Source organism: Cynocephalus volans, chromosome X (genome assembly GCF_027409185.1).
Source record: "Cynocephalus volans isolate mCynVol1 chromosome X, mCynVol1.pri, whole genome shotgun sequence".
NCBI lineage: Eukaryota > Metazoa > Chordata > Mammalia > Dermoptera > Cynocephalidae > Cynocephalus > Cynocephalus volans.
In genome coordinates, this window is record NC_084478.1 from 146036475 (window position 1) to 146059423 (window position 22949).

The 22949-nt window shown below is 38.3% G+C and overlaps 1 protein-coding gene across 3 annotated transcripts in view; it reads right to left on the reverse strand.

Annotated features, from left to right (window-relative positions):
• Nucleotides 1-22949, reverse strand: part of GPC3 (glypican 3) — a 423767-nt gene that overhangs the window by 125303 nt on the left and 275515 nt on the right. For all 3 annotated transcript variants that reach the window (XM_063083954.1, XM_063083953.1, XM_063083952.1), the window contains one exon: nt 7624-7757. In XM_063083954.1, the coding sequence (XP_062940024.1) occupies nt 7624-7757 (134 nt within the window). The remainder of the gene's footprint in view (nt 1-7623; nt 7758-22949) is intronic.

A 22949-nucleotide genomic window follows, 5' to 3' on the forward strand; every position in this document is an offset into this window, starting at 1 on the left:
GTGAACACATCTGGCTCATCAAATTCTTGAAGTCAGGACATCTCTCTGAAACTTCAACAAGGTAACTTGGGGAAATAAAATGTCACCTTATTTCATAGAGTACTAATTACCTCTGCAAGACAGACAAGATGAACATAGGAAGAGATTGTGTTTTTTAAACTTACTTCCAAATTAGTTATTTTAAATTTAGAACACAGTTTCATTTAGCAACCATGTTATAATGATGGTTGGGGTCTCAGAACAGTCCCTTAAGCCTGTTATGTGTAGTAGGTGAGAGCACTGATTTTGGAGTCTAGCCCAGATGAGTTTCAAACGCCAGCTACTCCCTCACTTACCAAGCAGTGAAACCTTAGGCAAAGTCTAAAATTCTCTGAGCTTTCGTTTCCGTTTTTTTTTTTTTTAGGTATATACCTAAAATATTTGAAAATAGGTACTCAAATAAGTACATGTGCATAGCAGCACCATCAATAATAGTCAAAATGGGAAATAAGACACATGTCCACCCACTGATGAATAAACAAAATGTGGTGTATACATACAATGGAATACTATTCAACCTCAAAAAAGAAGGAAATTCTGACACATGCTACAACATAGGTGAGCTTTGAAAATAGCATGCTAAGTGTAAGAAGCCAGTCATAAAAGACCACATATGCGATCCCATTCATCTGAAATGTCCAGATAAGCAAATCTATACAGAAAGTAGATTAGTGGTTGCTTAGGGCTGGGGAGATGATTAGGGGATGGTAGCTAAAGGGTACAGGGTTTCTTTTTGAGGTTGATAAAAATGTTCTAAAACTGATTGTGGGCTGGCTGGTTAGCTCAGTTGGTTAGAGCATGGTGTTGTAACACCAAGGTCAAGGATCCAGACCCCCATACTGGCCAGCTGCCAAAAAAATAAAATAAAATAAAATGAAATAAAATTGATTGTGATGATGGTTGCACAACTCTGTGAATACACTAAAAATGATTGAATTATACACTTTCAATGAATGCACTGTATAGTAGGTGGATTATAGTTCAATAAAGCTATTGCCTCTGCTCCTCCATAAAAAGCATAGAGAAGAGGTGAGAAATATGTCTCAGAAGGAGAGACTTGTCTACTGGAAGAGGGATGCCCTGTGGAAGAATGGAAGAATGGAAAGAGACAGGCAGGAGAGCTGGGAAAAGCCAGGTTGGATGGACATAAAATAAAGACATGGGTGAGAGATAAGAAGAGAAACTTGTAAGAGCTGCAACTTCAGCACTGCATCAGGAAACAGTGGTTAAAATCTATTTCTTCCTTCATCTTTCAAAATAAAGCATTATGGTTTTCTTTGTCATTGTAAAAGAAATATATGAACATTATGGAGAATTTAGAAAATAAAATAAAGAAAGGTAGAAGAAAAAAAATTCATAGTCTCACCAGCCAGAGATAATCATGGTTAATATTTGGGTATATTTCCTTCTAGACTTTTCTCTCAAGTAATAAAACCTATTCTTTTTGATAGGTTCTCTGAGTTCTTTTCGGTTCTCAGTATATATTATCCCCATTAGAACCCACCTAGAATCCAAGGTGGATTTGATTAGGAAAAAATATCAGCATAATGAAATAAATGCCGTTCTCAAATAATTCCCAGGCCCTGTGGGATAAGGCAATATGCGCCTTTTGGAGAACCAAGAGCAGGGCTCCAACACAGCTAGTCAACTGGCCAATACCTAAGAGTGCCAAAGGACAGTGTTACAGTACAAGCCATTCCTTTATGCAAAACCTTCTGAATTGCTATGGGAAAATAAACCTTGGTTTCTAAAAGCAACTTCGATTCTTGAAAATAAATCTAGACATACTCTTTTGGAGGGTAGAAAAAAAGACTTTCTAAACTCTTGGAGAATTAATGAGCTTTTCTAGGGACAAGGACAACAGGTGATAATGTCCTCTGACACCACAGCAGCAGAGTGTGACAGGAGTAGTTTACCTCCTACTGAGTATACTGGGCCTCTCATCTTTTCTCTCATTTGTCTGTTCCTGTCATTCCTTCCTAAACTTGTTCCACCATGAGAATTAAGTGTGTTTTATTTTTATCTTTTCTTAAAGCTTTATATCCTGATGCTTATACTTTTAAAAGGAGATGAGTTGAATATTTCTATTTCTCTTTAAAGAAAGACACCAGAAACAAAATTAAGTGACACATTAATTACCCATGTATTCAGTCCAGATTTTGTGAGTGTGTGTGCTAGTAGCCCATGACAGACAACAAAAGAATCTCCACCCATGAACTAAGGCAGTCTGCCGGACTGAATTGTCTCTACGAAAAAAAGGATAGAAAGTTTGGACAATTAGTTGCCCGGGATGGGAAAAACAATTTGATTGAATGGAATGTTCTTTGATTCAAATTCCACTTTATTCTAATACATATATGTCAAACATACCATTGACATAAATAGTGGAGCCTATGGCCCTCGCTGAGGACAAACCTAACATTTGCTTTTGGCAGTCTGCTCAGGAAAAAAGAGTCTCTTCGTAGAGGTTTCCATTCAGTGTGTTAAATGTGGAACTAAAGGGTAGGGCGCCTTTATATGCATGAGCCATTTTGAAATATTGTGGCTGGGTGCATGTGATCTTCCCTGGAGGGCTGCCATCATCCTGGAGAGGAGTGTCCCCTTCTTTGGTTATGGGGGAGGGGATTACCTTTGTTTTCCTGCAATGATTCGCTTGGGCAGGCATCAAAGCAGCACTAATTGGAAACCACCGCATGTAAAAACAGCCTTTCATCCCGGATTGCAGATCCCAAACTTTTTTCCTTTATTATTAAGACTCTTTTTTTCTTAATGTAAAGTAATATGAGCTCATTATTTTAAAAATGGAATGAAAACAGAGAAGAACATAAACTAAAATAACTAAGATTGGAATGATGCAAGATCATGCCCAATTCTGCTGGAGAGAGCCTTTCACAGTTTGACTCCAAACTACAATTTTCTACCGTTCCGGAGACTAGCCGGTACTGTTACCCGTAAGTTCCCTTTGCCTGGAACATCTGCCTTTCCCTCCTCCAGCTACTGAATTTCTACTTATCCTTCAGGCCCAGCTTAAAAGCTACCCTTTCCAAAAATCCTTTCTTGACTCTCCCAGGAGACCTGCTAACTTCCCCATCTGTGATGTTGCCACTCTTTTGTACACGGCTTTGTCTGGGCAGTCACTCCCAATGTATGCAAATTATTTACCTGTATGTCTGTCTTCGTAACTAGGCTAGGCAGTCCTCCATTCATTAGAGCCTAACCCTTACACAATGCTCAGCATATAGATGGTGTTGACAAATGTTGAAGGAAGTAGAGTCCTGTTTAGGGCAGAATGACTTGTACCAGACCCCAAACTCGTTGATTCACTCAGGATGTACTTCATTGTTTTGTTCAGAGGGTGGAAGGCACCGCTGAGCTTAAAGAGCTGCCTGGTCAAACGAGAGCAGCAGTCTGAGAGGGAGTGGGAGTAAGCACTGATTTTGCACCATGGAGGTGAGATCAGCTTTTATTCTTTACTTTCTAGTCATTTACTAGTGTCACCTAATCCATTGCCCCTTTAGACCAAGTCACAGGGGAAGAAGAAGAGGGGGAATGCAGAAAACGGAGGGCTGGAATACATAGATGTAATTTCACAAGGGAGGAAGGACTGTGTGACTTTCTCACAGGTTAGCAGTTGGGCCAGAAGCTTGGTATACAGATGCAGGACAGGTCATTCAATTGTAGATCTGGGGTTTGGAAGAGTGAAAGAAATTGCTCATATATTCTACCAAACAGTACAGGGGACATGAAAATGACGAGGTAAACAGTATCGTAAGGGAGGCAGTGAAGGAGCTATTCAGTAGGGCAAAGGTGGGAAAGGTTGACAACTGAGATGTGCTGAAAATATTAGAGCTCGAAGGGGCTGTGAACAGCCTATTTCTTTTATTCTGATTGCACTACTTGTGCATCTTGTTTTCAATCTGATGACAGATATTTTCAATACTTATCCCTTAAAGGAACACCGAGTCCCGTACATAGACCACCAGTTGAGAATCAAATTGTCTTTAAATTGAACTAAGCTATTTCTAAGATTAGTTGTGTGTTGCAAACTACCCAGTTGGGGGCAGACAAAACAAACAGATGACTTCTGAATGCTACCAAAGGAATCCTGCATTTCTTTATGTGTTGTTATTTTAATAAGGCAAAGGTCTTTTCAACTTGTAGTCAGATTCAGACAGCTTGCTCACAGCCTCCACAGACTCAATGCTACAATAGGGTTCCTTTCCAATTATCATATTTTTAACCGCGAAGATGGAAGTTGGGCATGGGTGTGGGGGTGCTGGAGGCTCATATAATTTTCTGACCAGTGAGAAATGCTGTGCAGAACATACTAAGAAATTTACAGAGGTACTAACACTCTGCTAAAACAAACCCTCCTAATAACATGAGATTGCAGGTGGCAGTGTATTTAGCAAGAGATCATCTTAATCCCCACTTCTCCCCTCTCCCTTAGAGGGCTTATAAAGACTATTTGAGAGTTAAATGAAAACAGACACTCTCCTGTTGTTTTGTTTTCTTCTTCTTCCAAAGAAGTCAGAAAGAAAGGCTCCATCTCAGACTCTATCTCAGTTTGCAAAAAAGATGAGAAACATCGGAAGGCAGGCTCGTGCGTCCAACACCAATAGGAGCCCTGCCTAACCAACATTTACTCATGTGTACAGGCTTTGTCAAGTTTTTTACTATCCTTTATCTTCTTTGGGGGTTAGCTACAACTTCAAAAATGAATTTAAACAAAGTGCCAAATCCAGGTGCCCAGCCCAAAACACATTTTACCTGTTTCTTCTTCCGCTGGAGGAATCAACACCCATAGAGCCCTCTCTGATAAGAGGGAATAGGTCTCACAGAGCCCAAGAGAGAAGCCATGGCCGCAGGGCCTCGTTAAACCTCCTTTGATAAATGTGTCTAGATTGACAGGGTCATTTCAAAATGGGACTGGGTTGGTGTGTTTATTTTTAAAAAACTCTGCATGTGATTCTTCTGCAAATTCATATACCACTTCCCCCAGGAAGCCTCCCCCATAACTCTCTTGGGCAGAGGTTCTGTCTTCCCCTGTAGGTTGCCTCTCTACTCTGGACATTCTTTTGCTTTAGCACTTATAAAACGGTTTTGAAATTATCTGTATTCAAGTCTATTTCCCCATTAGACTGGGCTGGAAAGCAGAGATTATGTATTTGTATTTTCTGTGCCTAGTACATGTTCTGGCACATAACAGGAGTTTAATAAATTTCTGCTGAATTGAATGAAAGCTATATATATAAATTCACTTCAGTCAAATAAGGGGTTTCCACTTGTTAAAGATCAATGCCTTAGATGGACTGAGGTTAATTCCTCAGGTGATTCAGGCCAAGAGTAAAAGCAATAGAGAACAATTAACAAAGGACAGGTAGGGGCTAAAGAGGCCCTTGATAAATGCCTTAATTTCGTCTTCCCAGAAAGATGAAAACTTCCCAAAGAACCCCTATGCTATAGGAAAATGGTTCTAAACATTTTGATGTCAGGAGTCCTGAAATGGTTTTCAAATATGTCCACAGATTCCCTAATACTCCTCCCTTCAAGAGGTGGAGCTTAATTTCTCTCACTATGAGTGTGGATTACAATTAGTGACTCATTTCTAACAAATAAAATATTCCATAATTGACAGTGTGTCACTACCAAGACTAGGTCATGAAAGACACTGTGGCTTCTCCTTGCTCTCTTCCATCGATCACTTATTCTGGGGAGGCCAGCTGCCATGTTGTGAGGAGATTCACGAGGTCCATGTGCTGAGGCACTGAGTCCTCCTTCCAGCCACTGGTACTAACTTGCTAAATCTGTAAGTAAGCCACTTTGAAAGCAGATCCTCCAGCCTCAGTCAATACTTCAGATGACTGCAGCCCCAGGCAACACCTTGACTGAAATTTCTTTAGAGACTCTGAGAACCACCCAGCTAAGCCATTCTAAAATTCCTGACAGACAGAAATTGTCAGATAATAAATATTTGTTGTTTTAAATAACTACGTTTTGGGGTAATTTGTTACACAGCAATAGATAACTAATATGACCCCTTTGCACTCTTAAAAATTATTGGGGACTCCAAAGAATTTTTGTTTATATGGTATATATCTATCAATATTTACTATTTTAGAAATCAAAACTCAGGAAAAAATTTAAATTATTATTAATTTGAAAATAACAATTACAGACCCATTATATGTTAATATAAATAACATTATTATAAAAAAATGAGTGAGAAAAGTGACACTGTTTTGCGTTTTTGTATGATATCTTTACTGTCTGGCTTGATATCTATTAATGTCTGCATTTAATCTGTTGCAAATGTTGTTTTGGTTAAGGTACATGAAAAAAATCTAGTTTCACACAGATATGTAGTTAGCAAAAAGAGGATCTCACAGACCCCCTGAGAGGGTCTCTGAAACTCCCAGGGGTCCTCAAATCACACTTTAAAATAGGGAAACTAGAAATTCATCAGGTTGAAAGTCAACAAAAGAAAATGGGACTTTCCAAAATGCTTCATTGGGTGACTCTCAAGCTGCATTACTGCCTTCTCTTGTCTTAAACTGTATCATATAAGAAAGACTAAGGATTACCACTTCAAAACTCCCTGTAGTAAACTGATAGGCATGGAATAATTTAGCCCAAATCTGAAATGTTACTTATTTCATTTTTTAATTTTCCATGTATAGGCCAATTTCTCCCACCCCTTTTAAAGTCAACACGAAGAAGAAGTCATGTTTAGCTATTCTTGAGCCAGTGGCAGTGTTGGCTACATGTGCAGTCCTTTTGAGTAAAGCAATTCTAGAATTGTGTTGGACTTCCCATCCCAAAAAACTAGAATAGGGCATGGTAACAAAGACTGGATGGGGGGAGGGGGAATGAAGAGAATAACAAACAAACCTATATTTTGTCCCTTGACTGTAGTTTTAAGAAATAGAAACCAGATCTTTCATTTTATCATTTTTAAGAGTGTGTAAAGTGTGCAGTGTATGCGCACGCACGCGCGTGTGTGTGTGTATACACATGAGTGTGTCTTGCCAGCTTCTCTCTGGTGAATTTAACCCTGACTCACTGTTAATAATGGGAAAAACCACAAACCAAGCCATGGAATTGTGAGATCAGATTATAAGCAAATATTCTGTTTAATCAGTAAAGAATTTTGAATAGGGAAGTCCATTCCACCCTGTGCTGCTATGCTAGATATTTACACATTGTAAATTTACATTTAAATATGCCTTGGATATAATACAATATTTTTTGTTCTTTAACACATTGACAGATGATAGAATTTAATTAGTTAAGCACTCTACTCAGAAAAACTAAATAACATGTATTTAAGAAGCTTTACTCCAATGGTTTTTTTTTTTGTTGTTGTTTTTTTTTTTTTTTTTTTTTTTTTCTCGTGACTGGCACTCAGCCAGTGAGTGCACCGGTCAGTCCTATATAGGATCCGAACCCGCGGCGGGAGCGTCGCCGCGCTGCCAGCGCAGCACTCTACCAAGTGCGCCACGGGCTCGGCCCTACTCCAATGGTTTTTGACGTTAAAATACAATTGCTAATTGTGTGCTGAAATAGAGGGAGAAAACCTCTCACCTTCTTCGGCTGGATAAGGTTTCTTCATGTTCCACATGAGCAACTTTTAATATTTTCTTGTCAATAAACAGATCTTCAGGATAATAAGCAGATCTGTACTGGCGTTGTTGAGAATGGGCACATAACTTGCCAATCTGAAAAAAAGAAATGCAATATAATTATATGAAACTTTTACAGATATGACAGTAGAAACAAATTTTGAAACGCACTTTAATTTCTTCCCCCAATTTCTTCTTAAAGAACGGAACAAAGCTATCATTAGAGTCAAAAAGGTGATAAGCTTTCAAGACAAAGAACCATTGGTGTAAAGGAAGGCTGAAGACTGGGAGGGAAGGGGGACCCCATTCTGAGGGCAGCCTATGCAGAGATTTCCTAAGATGAAACATGCTTTTTCCTACAGTGAAGTGTACACATGAGAGAGCTTTCTACACAGGCCTCATACTATTGATACCTTTCAATGGCACTTGGTGTTTGTATGTATGAAGAAGTTCACAAAAGGGAATTGCAAAGTTTTGGCAGAACTGGAGCAGGAGATGGGGGTTGTGGGTGTGTGTGGGAGTAGCCTGTTAACAGAAGAGAAACCTCCCATGCACAGTGTGGTCCCAGTTCTTATGAGCATTTTGTTATAAGACCCAAGCTAAGATATTCTGAAAAATGTCGGTATAGTTGCTCATCTGGCTTTCTTAGAAACACCCAAGGGAAGAAGGCAAGTCAACCAATCAATAGCCAGTGTCATTAGCTGTGAATCACACATCACTGAATAAGGCCAGGATTGAGAGTATTAAAGAATATAGGTGCTCAAGAGAGTCTACGTGCCTTCCTTCCTTCCTTCTTTTTTCTTCCCTCCTTTCCTCCCTTTCTTCCTTCAAATTCATCTAATTTATTCATTCAAAAATATTTATTGTATACCTCCCCCTAAAACCTACCTCTTTTATACTCATGTAGCAATGATTTTTTAAAATGGCATCAGCTTTCTGGCTTAGCTCCATTCTGATTTCTTTTTTTAAATTATTTTTAGATTTGTTTTTCTTTTTCCATTTTTAGACAAAAGCCCAAATGAACTACCATATAAAGAAGTATGAATAGTAACATTCTTATATATCTCCCTTATGCCAGACACCATGCTAAATATTAATACCCCTATTTTGTAGATGAGGAAATTGAGGCTCAGGGAAGTTAAGTGACTTGCTTAAGGCAAATAGGCAGTGGAGTCACTAGTCTGACTTTGAATCCATTTGTCTGACTTCACAGCTTATGCAACACTGCCTCCCTAGAAGATGATGCTTGATTTCTACTTGCTTACATTCTATGTTTTGGAAAAAGAAAGAAAAGAAAAAAAGAAAAAGAATTCCTAGCTCTCAGAAACATAGCTAAGGTGAATATATAGATTATAAACTTTGGGAAAAATATTAGAAATATCTTGTGAGAACAAAGGTTGTATCTTTGTCACTTCTGTGTCTCCATGGAATTCAGAACAGATTTTGTACACTGTCAGGCACTGTTAGGTGAATTAACTGAAGTGAATTGAAGAAATCTCCTATAATCAGGCCCAGCACACCACACTATTGATAAGCCATGGCTCTGTGTAGTAATCCGAGCTTCTGGATTTCTCAAGATGGCCCTAATAGCATTTACTAAGTTATCTACCTATATATAAAGGCATAAAAGGCATTTAGTTTGTATAGCTTTGGAGAGCCTTCTATATAAATAAATTCTTAAATTAGAAAAAAATCTAGAACCAAGCAGCAGAATCACCTCCATTCATGAAAGACAGCACATAGAGCTTGATATTCAGACTTGCTATTCTCAACAGTTCATCTTAATGGGAATAAAACAACAGCTGCAGACACTTAAAAATATTTCATTTGGCTTTGGAATGTATGAGACTAAATTTTTCAGGTGTGCTTATGTAATGCTATTTGACTTGGGTTAATATTAACTTCAAAGGATGAAATCTGTATTCACTGTATATGCCCTGACTGGTAGCCGTCTGGTAGCGTGCTTTTAGTCAGGGGCTGCTCAGCTTGACTGGGGAGTTAAGTTCCAATCACTTCCAAAGCATATAACGCAGATACAAATAACTGAGGGCAGACTGTACATTATAACTTTATGTCTATAGACATATACATGTTTACTTTGTTAAACTGCAGGTGAAATTTCATGGAACAGAACCTTGATTTTCACTGCATAAATATCAATTTATTATTCTGTGAACATACATCAATGTGAGAGTCTATGTCACCAAGATCAGAGTATTCTCAGCACATTCAGGAGCACAGGACACAACCTTCTGACCTACGCCTGTTCCAAATCCAGCAGCAAAATAAAATCTTTCACACCTTTCACAGTAACTTGTCTACTTGCAACCCACAGCTGCGAAGTTTCCTTCCTCATTGAAAGTCAGCCCTTTGTATCAGTGAATACTAATTGGGCCACAGCAAGACTTTAAAATTTTTACCCCTCCCTCCCCTGCTGCCCCAACCTACTGGAAAGGGGTGCAGCTGAGGCAAAGTAGGAAGGTTAAGAACAAATGAGAATGTAGCCAGTCTGCAGTCTGACCTTTCTTCCCAAGCCACCCAATGTGGTATTATCAAGCAGACTTCCCAAGGCCCTGTGTGGGGTAAGGGGCAAACAATGGTGTCCTGCCCCTATCCCCACTCCCCCATCTGAAATGTGCCACATCTTATCAGACAGGGTGTATTTTCTTGCACAAATTTACCATGAAGCAAATTCTTCTCATATATAAAGCATTTGTCAAATGCATCCCCCCACCTTTTGGGCCCTTCTCCCCACATCTTTCACCTCCACACTGCATGAGCTGTAGGTGAATATTATGAACTTATTTTGAGAAGTGGACACTAAAAGAAAACATAATTTACAAAGAGATGCAGCATTCACATTATAGAAGTCCTTTCAGCTTCAAACTTGAGAAACAGCAGGCTATACTGCGAAACCTAGATCTTACTCTTTAGCTTCACTTACTCAAGAAGGCAGCCTCCCAAGTGGCATTTTAGAAATCAGTATCCCGCCCAGGAGTTTTAGCCTCTTAAATTAGAAGTGCAATCCGATTTCCTTTCACCTACTAATGTACCTAGTCAAGGATGCTGCTACCTTTAAATTTGGTTAGTTGGAGTGAATTTATTGTATAGGTGAGTGTCTCTATCAAAAGAGCTAGAATATAAAATCTTTTTGTTTTCCATGAACTGTGATTCCTAATGGTGCCTTTAATTATGTGCTAGACAGGTGGTAGGGAAAGCAGTAGTGCTCTGAAGTGTTACAATTCCTGAAACATAAGAAGAAGGGAGGGCCTCTTACCATATCCAGGCCAGCAAGTCATTCTAAGTAACCTCATAGTACCATTCTTTTCCACCAGTGTCCAGAAGCATCATCTAAGTACACACATGAAAATACAGGGTTGGAGCCCAGCAATGTCTAGTGCAGGGCCCAGTAGGCTAGGCATCAGGAGATCAGGCCTACAACCCCACTTCAACCTCTAACCCACAACAGTACTTTGTGTTGACCTGGTCCACAGTTCCACTCCACCTGCAACTCTAGCCTTGTACAAAGGAAGAAGATACAATATTTGAAGTGCCATATTTTATTCTAGGTTCCCTTGAGAAAAAGGTGAAAATTACTTTCTGAGTGGAGTATGTTACTGTAGGGGAGAAAAAATTTATTTTATTCACCCATGGCTGAGGTACATGTAATAAAAGACATATTAACAAGAGAAAAGCATGCAAATATATTTAATACAAGTTTTAAGTGACACAGGAGCCTTTAAAAATGAAAACCCAAAGAAATAGGGAAACCTGTGTATTTTTGTGCTAGGTTTGATGAAAAAATAGATAATGGTAAAGAAGTATGATTGGACAAAGGGGGTATGATATGATGGTAAAAACTAGGGAAACTTGGCAAGACTTTTGTTCAGATTCTTTTCTGTGTCCCTGCATCTTCAGAGATAAGGACATTTCTTTCCTATGAGTATAGGGAGGGCACCTCTTACATGAGGGTCCTATGACCTACTTCAGGGGAGAGTCAGCTAGGTTTCATGGCCTGCCACAGGGGAGAAGAGGCAAGGGGAAGGTGAAATTGACTTTCCAGCTTTGATGTTTTCACAAATGCCAATGTGTCATATTTTGGGGTAGTATGTCCTGAACCCCATCATTACCAAAGATTTTGAAACCGTGCAAAGCATTTGGTCTGATGCGATTCACACCTGCACCCCATAATTGACATGTCAAGAAATGCAGATACTCCATTGGTTAAGATCTAGCCAGTTAGGTTTTAACCAATTCATTCTCAGGCTCCCATTTGCTGTTGGTTCTGGGAATGTTCTTTCTCTCTTTTTTTTGTTTTTGGTGGCTGGCCAGTGATCTGAACCCTTGACATTGGTGTTATCAGCACTCTGCTCTAACCAAGCACTCAGACTGATCTTTCACTCTGGATGGCTGATCAGGGAAAGAGAGCATATACTGTAAGCTTCTCAACAATACCAATACCTCACATTTGTAGCACAATACCTTACTTCCAGCCTAGTGCTTCACAAATAACTTCTACATTCATTCTCCATTCTCTCCAGTGGGTCCTACAACAATCCTCTGAGGTATACAGAGCAGGTATTTTTAACCCCATTTTAGAGATAAGGAAACTGAGACTCACAAACGTTGAGGAACTTAAACAAGGTCACAATGCTAGTAAATGACAGAGCTGAGACTTGAAGGCTCGTCAGTCTGACACTAAAACCTATGTTTTTGTTTTTGATTTTCCCTCTCAGTGCCACGAATTTCTGTCACCAGCAAAGACTCTGGGGCTTCCCAATATTGGGTGTGGCCCAGGTCTGTGGTCCTGTGGATACCCCACCCATAATTGGAGAACTGTGATGATGATGAAAAATTCAAAAACACTCCAAAAAAGGGTTAAAGTTTTTTAAGATAAACAGAAAACCAACACCCAGTTTTAACCTAGGTTTCAGGCAGTATTTCTAGTAGCTGTAAGCCAGCAGAATGATTTAAACTCCTTGGCCTGCCAGGGAAGAGTCAATTAGTAACTGTATCAAAGCAATGATGTCAAGTTTTGTGGGAGAGGCAGCTCCCAAGTAGGTCCAGCCTGCTGCTTGCTGCCTGCGCGATGTCCCTGGACCCTGGCTCCTGAGTTCAGATTCTTGGACAGGCTACTTAATTCCTATGATTTTTTATTCTGATGTCTGACCCAACTGTATCCTTTATAGTTTCCCCTGAAATGGAGATTCTGGGTTAATCCTACAACTATAAACATGCAACAGATTTAAACCTTTAGCTGTAATAGCCTAATTAGTACAAAATGGGGGCCCAGGAGGAGTGTGCCACTACATTAAAGTGTATCTCTGGCTCTCTTCCACTCTTAACCAACCCTAACGGATCCATTTTGCTCTTGATGAATAAAAGGCTTTACATTTTCTTTCTCAAGAAATACGTAAGAGATGTGCGTGCGCACGCGGGGGGGGGGGGGGGAGACAGAGACAGGGAGAGAGTTCGTGCATTTCAACTTAAATGGCCTGTAATAGAAGAATGAGGAGGAAGAGGAAGGGGGGAGAAGGGAGAAAAGGAGAGGGCGAAGCAGAAGCAGAAGCAGAAACAGAAAAGTTCCCATTAGTGAGTCTGTGGCAGAAGAGGCGAGGATGCACCATGCTGCCCTTGGATATCTGACAGTATGTGAGGGGAAGATGGCTGTCCCGCTGAATTGGAGATCACAACTCCCCTCTCAAGAGCTGCACTTAGGGCCACCAAGACTTGAGGACCTCTTGAAGACTTTTTCAGTTTTATTTAATTACAGAGTGACTTTTCTGCTAGAACTCAGCTAATTACTGTGGTCCCAAAGAGTGCTTTTCTGAGAAATGTTGCTAAATACTTTGTATAAATTTAGTCTTCGGTCATTGATGGATTCATCAGAATCCTGAAGAATTAAAAATAAAACTTCCTCTATGGTCATGCAATTTAAATATCAACATGGTCCACTTTGGATGAATATTACCTGTGGCATTTGTTTGGGGTACCTTGGGGGCTGGGGGTAGAGTAGAGTGAGAATTCCATAGGTTTCCAGTTAAAATAAAATAACAAACTTCAGTTCATTCTCTTAAATCATCTATTATACCATTATACGTTTTCATTTAATTAAATCTTCACAGTTTTAAAACAAAATATACATTGAAATTATGTGATATACAACATAAACTTTTTAATGGTAGTAACCATGCCCATTTAACAATTCTACAGGTATAATAAAAATGCAAATATATGTTAATGTTTAGTCTGTGGTTAATGTTTTGTCTTGTTAATTTCCCCAGGGCTTTTATTACTGATTTAAATCTGCCACACTACTCAACTGATTGCACTGCTTCCACAAACTGCATGGAAGTAGCTCAAATGAATACTGATTAACAGAAATGAACAAACATTTGGCTAAGAAAACCATTCTTATTATATGCTTGTAATCATTACATACATTTTCTTACAATAAGATAGGCATGGCAGGCACTTTCCACTCACGTTTCCTACAGAAAATATGCATATGAGCATTAAATTAATTTATAACCTTGTACTCCAGGAAGCACATCATTATTAATTAACTATTGATTGATCTGGATATAGAGCACAGCGGATAATGAACAGACCTGGTGACAATGTAAGCATTTTTTTTCACCCCACAGACATTTTGCTGTGACTCGTTATTAATTGCTTGACCATTATAATAAAAGCTCACTAATAATCTGTATTATGAATCAAACTACTTAAAAAATTGGGTGCTGTTATTTGAGTATTCCGTACAAGTCAGCTCTTGAAGTAAACTGGAATGCAAAAAAATAAACTAATGTGCTGCAGATCAGTCTGCTAAGTTGAAACTACAGCACCATATTATAGTGAAAAGAGCACACAATTTGGAGTCAGGACACCTGGGTTCCAGTCCCAGCTTATCCTCTTACCATTTCAATAACTCTAGACAAGTCACTTAACTTCCTTGAAACTCAGCTTCCTCATCTGCAAAACGGAAATAATAACAATGCCTGCCACGTCTGACTGTACTGTGAGGATCAAATAAAACAATGGTTGAAATTGTAATGTCTCCCCATCCAGATAGAAATCTGACTCATTCATTCTGTAATCGGGACCTACTTACCTTCTGCAGCCTGCTTTGTGTGTCAAAATTCTGGCTCAGCTGGTCAGGTATATGGGTAGCTATATGTAATATGTTTAGAGTTCTTTCACTGGGGATTTTTGGGAGACAATGAAAGGGTCTGATGAGACTGGGTCTCCACTCTGAAAAGGAACCACATATAGTTGGCCCACATCTGACAGCCACACAGTCTGGTCTATTCTGCTCTGGGAGACCTGGAATATCCTCTTCTGTTCTTCGGAGCCTGAATTACTGATAGGACATACATGATTTTTGCTGGTTACCCTGTGTTTCTAACCCACATGCTTGTGTCTGTGGGACTGAATGCTGCAGGAATGAGAGGCAGGTTTTCAATGCTCTTTCCATAGAGGAGACCTGCTTTTTACCAATTTATATCTGCCACATATAGAGTCTGGGCTGAAAATAGAATCCTGCATGTGTGCCTAACACTTCTTGTGCATTACCAATTTCCTCTCAGCACGAGGAGCCCACGACACTATTGTTTAATTGCACATGACCAGTAATGTGGGGGTTCAAAGAGAACCTCATGTAGTCAATAAACTCCATACTGAATTCAAATACCACTCTTCCAAATCTACTCATCTCCTTGTCTCCCCTGTCTCAGTGAAAAGAAATTATCACCTCCTCAGTTGCTCAAACCAGAGGAAACTGAAGCATTTCTGCATAACTGAAGATTCATATTCAGTTAGATCTAAGGTGAGGTCTGAGACGGGTAACAAGGCACTAGTGCAGTGGTTCTCAAAATGTGATCCTAAAGCTTGTCAGAAATGCAAATTTGGGGGCCCAAACTTAGACCTACTGAACCAGAAACACTGGGAGTGAGGACTGGCCATCTGTATTTTAACAAGCCCTCCAGGGAATTCTGATGCACACACAAGTTGGAGAACCACTGCGTAGAACATCCCAACAGCCTCTTAACTGGTCTCCCAAGCTCCCGTTTTGACTTCTCCAATCTGTTCTTTACAATTCTCTGAGAGCCTCGTAGGAGGTCCTAAGGTAAAACTTATTTTCATAATAATATTAAGATTTTATTTGCCCTTTTCATTCTTATTCTCTTACAAGCATACAGAGGAATTTTCCAGAGGCAACATGGTAAAAAATGACATCGCCACTCTGAAATATGTGTTTGTGTATTCTTGAATGTTCTAAGGTAGCAGGTTTAGGGTATGAATACATGCATTTTCAGAGGTGAACTTAATTTATACTCAGAGCTTACTGCTTTTACTGGTTATTTAGGTTATATGTACCATAATCTTTGTAACCTCCTTATCATTTATTAAATTATTAGTTTGAAATCTAGAAGTTTTGTGTTTATGTGAAAATATAAGAAATAAATATACTTTGTGGCCTATTTTGCAATAATACTTTGAATTTTTTTGAAAAAAATCTAAGTCTTAAAATTTACCTATAATTTATTATTGTAGATTTTATATTTTATTATATAATAAGATAAAATTCATTTGCAACATATTTTTCTGATATTTAAGAATGGATGGTTGGCTTCAAAAAGGGAGATTAGAAGACTCACTTGTTCAACCCACAGCTTCAATGTCTATGTCTAAAGATGCTAAAATAGTGTGAAACTGACTTATCAGAGAGTTCTCTGACTCATAGAAGAGAGGGACCTACTCTGTAGATTACAATTGTAATTAAGAAACAAAAATAAGAAGCACCAGCCCCCACAGCCCAACCTGCTGAGGTGAGCCCAGCAGAACCTTGTGGCAGAGGTGACCCCTCACCTTCCCCTGGACCCACAGAGGACTGCCAGCCCCCATGGCCCAACCCACCAAGGTGAGCCCAGCAGAACTGTGCAGTGCTGGGGGCTCATTCTACAACCACAGATTCTGGAACAGGACCCAAGGTGGTTTAACACAACCACCACCACACCTACTGTCAAGCAAAGACAATTCACCTCCACAGTAGCAACCAGGGCCACTCCACAGCCAACCTCAGTGTAATAGAAGAAGCAAAGCCCCTAATAAATGAGCAAACATCATTGAAAAAATACTAGAACTACAAACAAACAAGAAGAAATGACACCACCGAAAGAATAGAGTAATGCTATAAATGTCAGACTCCATGGAACAGGGAATCCTTGAAATGTCTGAAAAAGAATTCCGAGCAATGATCTTAAGAAACTTGAAGAAATAAAGGAAGACTCAATTAGAGAAGACAATGAAACAAGAAAAAATATCCTGAATATGAAGGAGGAAATCTACAAAGAGATTAATACCTTAAAAAGACTGTAGCTGAATTTCTAGAAATGAAAGTTCACTCAGTGAAACAAAAAACACAACTGAGAGCTTGAGCAGCAGGGTAGAGCAAGCAGAAGAAAGAATTTCAGAGCTTGAAGATGGTCTTTTTGAAATAACTCAGGCAGACAAAAAAAAAAAAAAAAAGGAAAAAGGAATTTAAAATAATGAGGAAAATCTAAGAGAGACAGCAGACAATGTCAAGTGCTCTAACATCTGAATTGTGGGTATTCCAGAAGGGGAAGAGAAAGGAAAGGGTATTTGAAAATCTATTCCAGGAAATAGTAACAGAAAGCTTCCCAGGTGTAGGGCAAGATACAGACTTTCAGATCCAGGAAGCTCAAAGTTCCCCAGACAGATTAAATCCAAAAAGATCCTCCCCAAGGCACACATTACAGTTAAATTTGCAAAGCTCAAAGACAAAGACAGAATTCTAAAAGCAGCAAGAGAAAAGCATCAGGTCACCTAATGGGGAACCCCCCCATCAGACTAACAGCAGACTTCTCAACCGAAACCCTACAGGCCAGAAGAAAGTGGAATGATGTATTCAAAACACTAAAAGAAAAAAATTGCCAGCTAATAATTTTTACCCAGCAAGGCACTTCTTCAGAAATGAGAGAGAAATAGTATAGTTCCCAGACAAACAAAAGATGTGGGAGTTCACCACCACACAACCAGCCCTGCAAGAAATTCTCAAGGGAGTCATTCATCTGGAATTTGAATAATGGTGAGCAATATAACAATCAAACAAAAAAGAGCAAAACCCACTGTTAAAACAAAAATGTCAGTAAGAAAGAGAAAGAATCTAAATCATCTCACCTTAAATTTCTGATTAACATTTAAGAAGAGAAATAAAAGGACAATAATGATCAAAAAATATTTAAACCATTGAAACAAGATGTAATTAAATGACAGGAATTAAGCAACACTTCTCAGTAACTACCTAAATGTAAATGGACTAAACTCCCCAATGAAAAGACACAGACTGACTGACTCGATTAAAATGCTAGACCCAAGTATATGCTGTCTTCAAGAGACCCACCTCACCTGTAGAGATGCACAGACTAAAAGTGAAGGGATGGAAAAAGATATATCAAATGGAAACCAAAAATGAGCAGGAGTAGCTATTCTTATATTGGACAAAATAGACTTTAAACCAAAAAACATAAAAAGAGACAAAGAAGGCCACTATGTAATGATTAAGGGATCTATCCAGCTAGAAGACAAAACAATCATAAACATGTATGCACCCAATACTGGAGCACCCAGAGATATAAAGCAAACACTCTTAGACCTAAAGAAAGAAATAGGACCTAATACATTAATAGTGGGTGATCTGAACACCCCTCTCTCAATATGGGACAGATCTTCCAGGCAACAAGTCAACAAAGAGACACAGGATTTAATCTACACCTTAGACCAACTGGATCTGGCAGATATATATAGAACATTTCACCCAACAACTACAGAATATACTTTCTTCTCATCAGCTCATGGAACATTCTCCAGGAAAGACTATATTAGGTCACAAATCTAGTCTCAGCAAATTTATAAAAACTGAAATAATTCCAAGTATCTTTTCAGACTACAATGGACTAAAATTAGAAATTAATAATAAGCAAAACTCTGGAAACTATACAAACACATGGAAACTAAATAATAGGCTCCTGAATGGCTTATGGGTCCAAGAAGAAACTAAACAGGAAATCAAAAAAATTCTAGAAACTAAAGAAAATAAAGATACATCATACCAAAATCTGTGGGATACTGCAAAAGCAGTACTAAGGGCAAATTTATTGCAATAAATGCTTATGTCAAAAGAACAGAAAGACTTCAAATAAACGACCTAACACTATGCCTCAAAGGACTTGAAAAACAACAACAATCCAAACCTAAAGGTAGTAGATGGAAAGAAATAATTAAGATCAGAGCAGAACTAAATGAAATAGAGACCCAGAAAACAATAGAAAAGATCAACAAAATAAAAAGTTGGTTTTTTTAGAAGATAAATAAAATAGACAAACCATTAGCTAGGTTAGCACAAAAAAGAAGAGAGAAGACCCAAATAACAAAAATCAGAAATGAAAAGGGAGACATTAAACTGATACTACAGAAATACAAAGAAACATTAGGGACTATTATAAACAACTGTATGACAATAAATATGAAAATCTGGAAGAGATGGATAAGTTTCTACACACATACAGACTACCCAGACTGAACTAAGAAGAGATAGAAAACCTGAACAGACCAGTAACAAGAAAGGAGATTGAAGCGGTAATTAGCAATCTTCCAACAAAGAAAAGTCTGGGTACAGATGGCTTTACAGCTGAATTCTACCAAACTTTTAAAGAGGAGTTAATACCAATTCTCCTCAAACTATTCCAAACAATTGAAACAGAAACTACTCTCCCAAACTCATTCTATGAGGCCAACATAACTCTGATACCAAAACCAGATAAAGACACAACAAAAAAAGAAAATTATAGGCCAATATCCTTGATGAAGCTAGATGCAAAAATCCTCAACAAAATATTAGCAATCAGAATATAGCAACATACTAAAAAAATTATACACTATGATCAAGTGGGATTCATCCCAGGGATTGCAAGGATGGTTCAACATATGAAAGACAATAAACGTGATACATCACATCAACAAACTCAAGGACAAAGACTATATGATTATCTCAATAGATGCTGAAAAAGCATTTGACAAAATTCAACATCCCTTCATGATAAAGACTCTCAACAAATTAAGTATAGAAGGAAAATACCTCAACACAATAAAAGCCATTTATGACAAGCCCACTGCCAGTATCATTCTGAATGGGGAAAAATTGAAGGCCTTCCCCTTAAGGACAGGAACAAGACAAGGATGTCCACTCTCACCACTTCTATTTAACATACTACTGGAGGTACTAGCCAGAGCAATCAGGCAAGAGAAAGAAATAAAGGGAATCCAGATTGGAAAAGATGAAGTCAAACTTTCCCTATTTGCAGATGACATGATACTTTATACTGAAAAACCTAAAGACTCTATCAAAAAACTACCAGAGCTGGTCAATAACTTCACTAATGTTGCAGGATACAAAATAAATGCCCCCAAATCAGTTGCATTTACATACTCAAATAATGAACTAACAGAAAAAGAAATAAAGAAAGTAAGCCCATTTACAATCATCACACAAAAAAATAAAATACCTTGGGATCAATTTAACCAAGGAGGTGAAAGACCTCTACAATGAGAACTACAAACCACTTCTGAAGGAAATTAAAGAAGACACAAAAAGATGGAAAGATATTCCATGCTCTTGGATTGGAAGAATTAACATTGCGAAAATGTCTATACTACCCAAAGTGATCTACAGATTCAAGGCAATCCCCATCAAAATACCAATGACATTCTACACAGAAATGTAAAAAACAATCTTATCTTTCATATGGAACAAAAAAGACCCTGAATAGCCAAAGCAATCCTGGGCAAAAAAAATAAAACCAGAGGCATAACACTACCTGACTTAAAATTATACTACAAAGCTATTATAACCAAAATAGCATGGTACTGGTATAAAAATAGACATTCAGACCAGTGGAGTAGAATTGAGAACACAGAAATCACTGCTCAGGCTTACAGCCATCTGATATTAAACAAAGGCAATAAAAATCTACATTGTGGAAAAGATTGCCTCTTCAACAAGTGGTACTGGGAAAACTGGATATCCATATGCAGAAGAAAGAAACTAGATATGCATCTCTCACCATACACTAAAATCAACTCAAAATGGATTAAAGACTTAAGTATAAGACCTGAAACTGTAAAATTACTAAGGGAAAATATAGGTGAGACACTTCAGCAACTAGGTCTGGGCACAGACTTTATGAACATGAGCCCGAAAGCACAAGCAGCAAAAGAAAAAATAAACAAATGGGACTGTATCAAACTAAAAAGCTTCTGCACAGCAAAGGAAACAATCAACAGAATGAAACAACAACCTACTGATTGGGGAAAATTTTTGCTAACTATGCATCCAACAAGGGATTAATATCCATAATATACAAGGAACTCAAGCAATTATACAGTAAAAAAAAAAAAAAAAAAAAAAAAACCCAATTAAAAAATGGGCAGAGGAGCTGAACAGTCAGTTTTCAAAGAAAGACATATGAATGGCAACATGTACATGAAAAACTGCTCAACAACACTAGTCATCAGGGAAATGCAAATTAAAACTACATTGAGATACCACCTCACCCCGGTTAGACTGGCTATAATCAGAAAGATGATGAATAACAAATGCTGGCAAGGGTGTGGAGAGAAAGGAATGATTCTACACTGTTGGTGGGACTATAAATTAGTACAACCACTATGGAAAATAGTATGGACGTTTCTCAAACAACTGCACATAGATCTTCCATATGATCCAGCAATCCTACTTTTGTGTATATACCCAGAGGAATGGAAATCATCATGTCAAAGGGATACCTGCACTCCCACGTTCATCACAGCTCTGTTTACAATAGCCAAGGCATGGAAACAACCTACACGTCCGTTGATGGATGACTAACTAAGGAAACTATGGATTACTACTCTGCCATAAAAACGAATGAAATACTTCCATTTGCAACAACATGGATGAGCCTGGAGAAACTTATGTTGAGTGAAATACGCAAAGCACAGAGGTTTAAATACCACATGTACTCACTCATGTGTGGGAGCTAAGAGAGAAAGAAGGAAGGAAAGAAAGACCACAGGGTGCATTGGTCTTGCAGAAGGAGAGAACATTCCTTGGGCTACAAAGTGGAGTCGGGGGGGGGGGCAGGGGAAGTAGGTTGGAGATAATTGGTTGGGGGACACAGGATACAAATGCAATTTGTGGTAATGGGTATGCTGCCAGTATGGATCTGGCCCTCACATCATGGGCACCAGGGGTGACAGTCAGCTTTGTATCTCATGAATAGTCAAACTAGAAAAAAAATGACAAAAGCTAACTTTCCCTTGAGTTTATAGATACAAATAATTTATTTTGTGTCTGATGCAACATAACATTTTAGAATAATACTATATTGTGAGCTACGTTGTACGGTTATCTTGAAATCAATTATTCATAGTTTAAAGAAAACAGTATTAAATAAAATAAAAGTTATGAGTTCTTTAGAAGTCCAAATTGTATGTTACACCTTTTCGAAATAGAAATGAAAAAGCCACTGAACCATATTATAGGGTAAGTTATTGCATTACATTAGCAAGAAAAGTACACACGATAGTGGAAAAACTAATAAACCACTGTAGGGTTGACATTGCTGAATGCCTGATGGATGAAACAATCTGTAGAATAAATCATGACATTTTCCAAAGAGAGAAACTATCTCATCAAATTAAAGATTTAGCTGCTAACATAAAGACAAAGTTAATATTTCCTCTGCAGATTGTGGTTTTGCGTTACAAATGGACAAATCTACAGACATGGACTGGAATTGCTGTTTTGCTTATATTCACCCAGTAGCAGCACTAACTAATCACAGAAGAAGATCTATTATGTGAAAGTTTTGAGAAAAAGAAAACCAGGAGTGATACTGAAATATTCGAAGTATTGAATAGTCTGTTTGAAATTCATGGTTTCCCCTCAAATAAATGTGATGAAAATTGCACCGATGGTACAAAAGCTATGGTGGGTAAAACTGCTAGAACCTTATCATGAGTCAAGGTAGTGACACCAAACTGCAATAGTAGTCATCATAGTTTTCATTGTCAGGCACTCACATTAACAAAAAAGCCAGTTTCACTTAAGAATGTGTTTGAAGAAGTAGTAAAAATTAATTTTATTAAATCCTGATCCTTGACTACATGTCTTTTTAATATTTTGTGTGATGAAATGTAAAGTAAGCATAAAGTACTTCTGATACA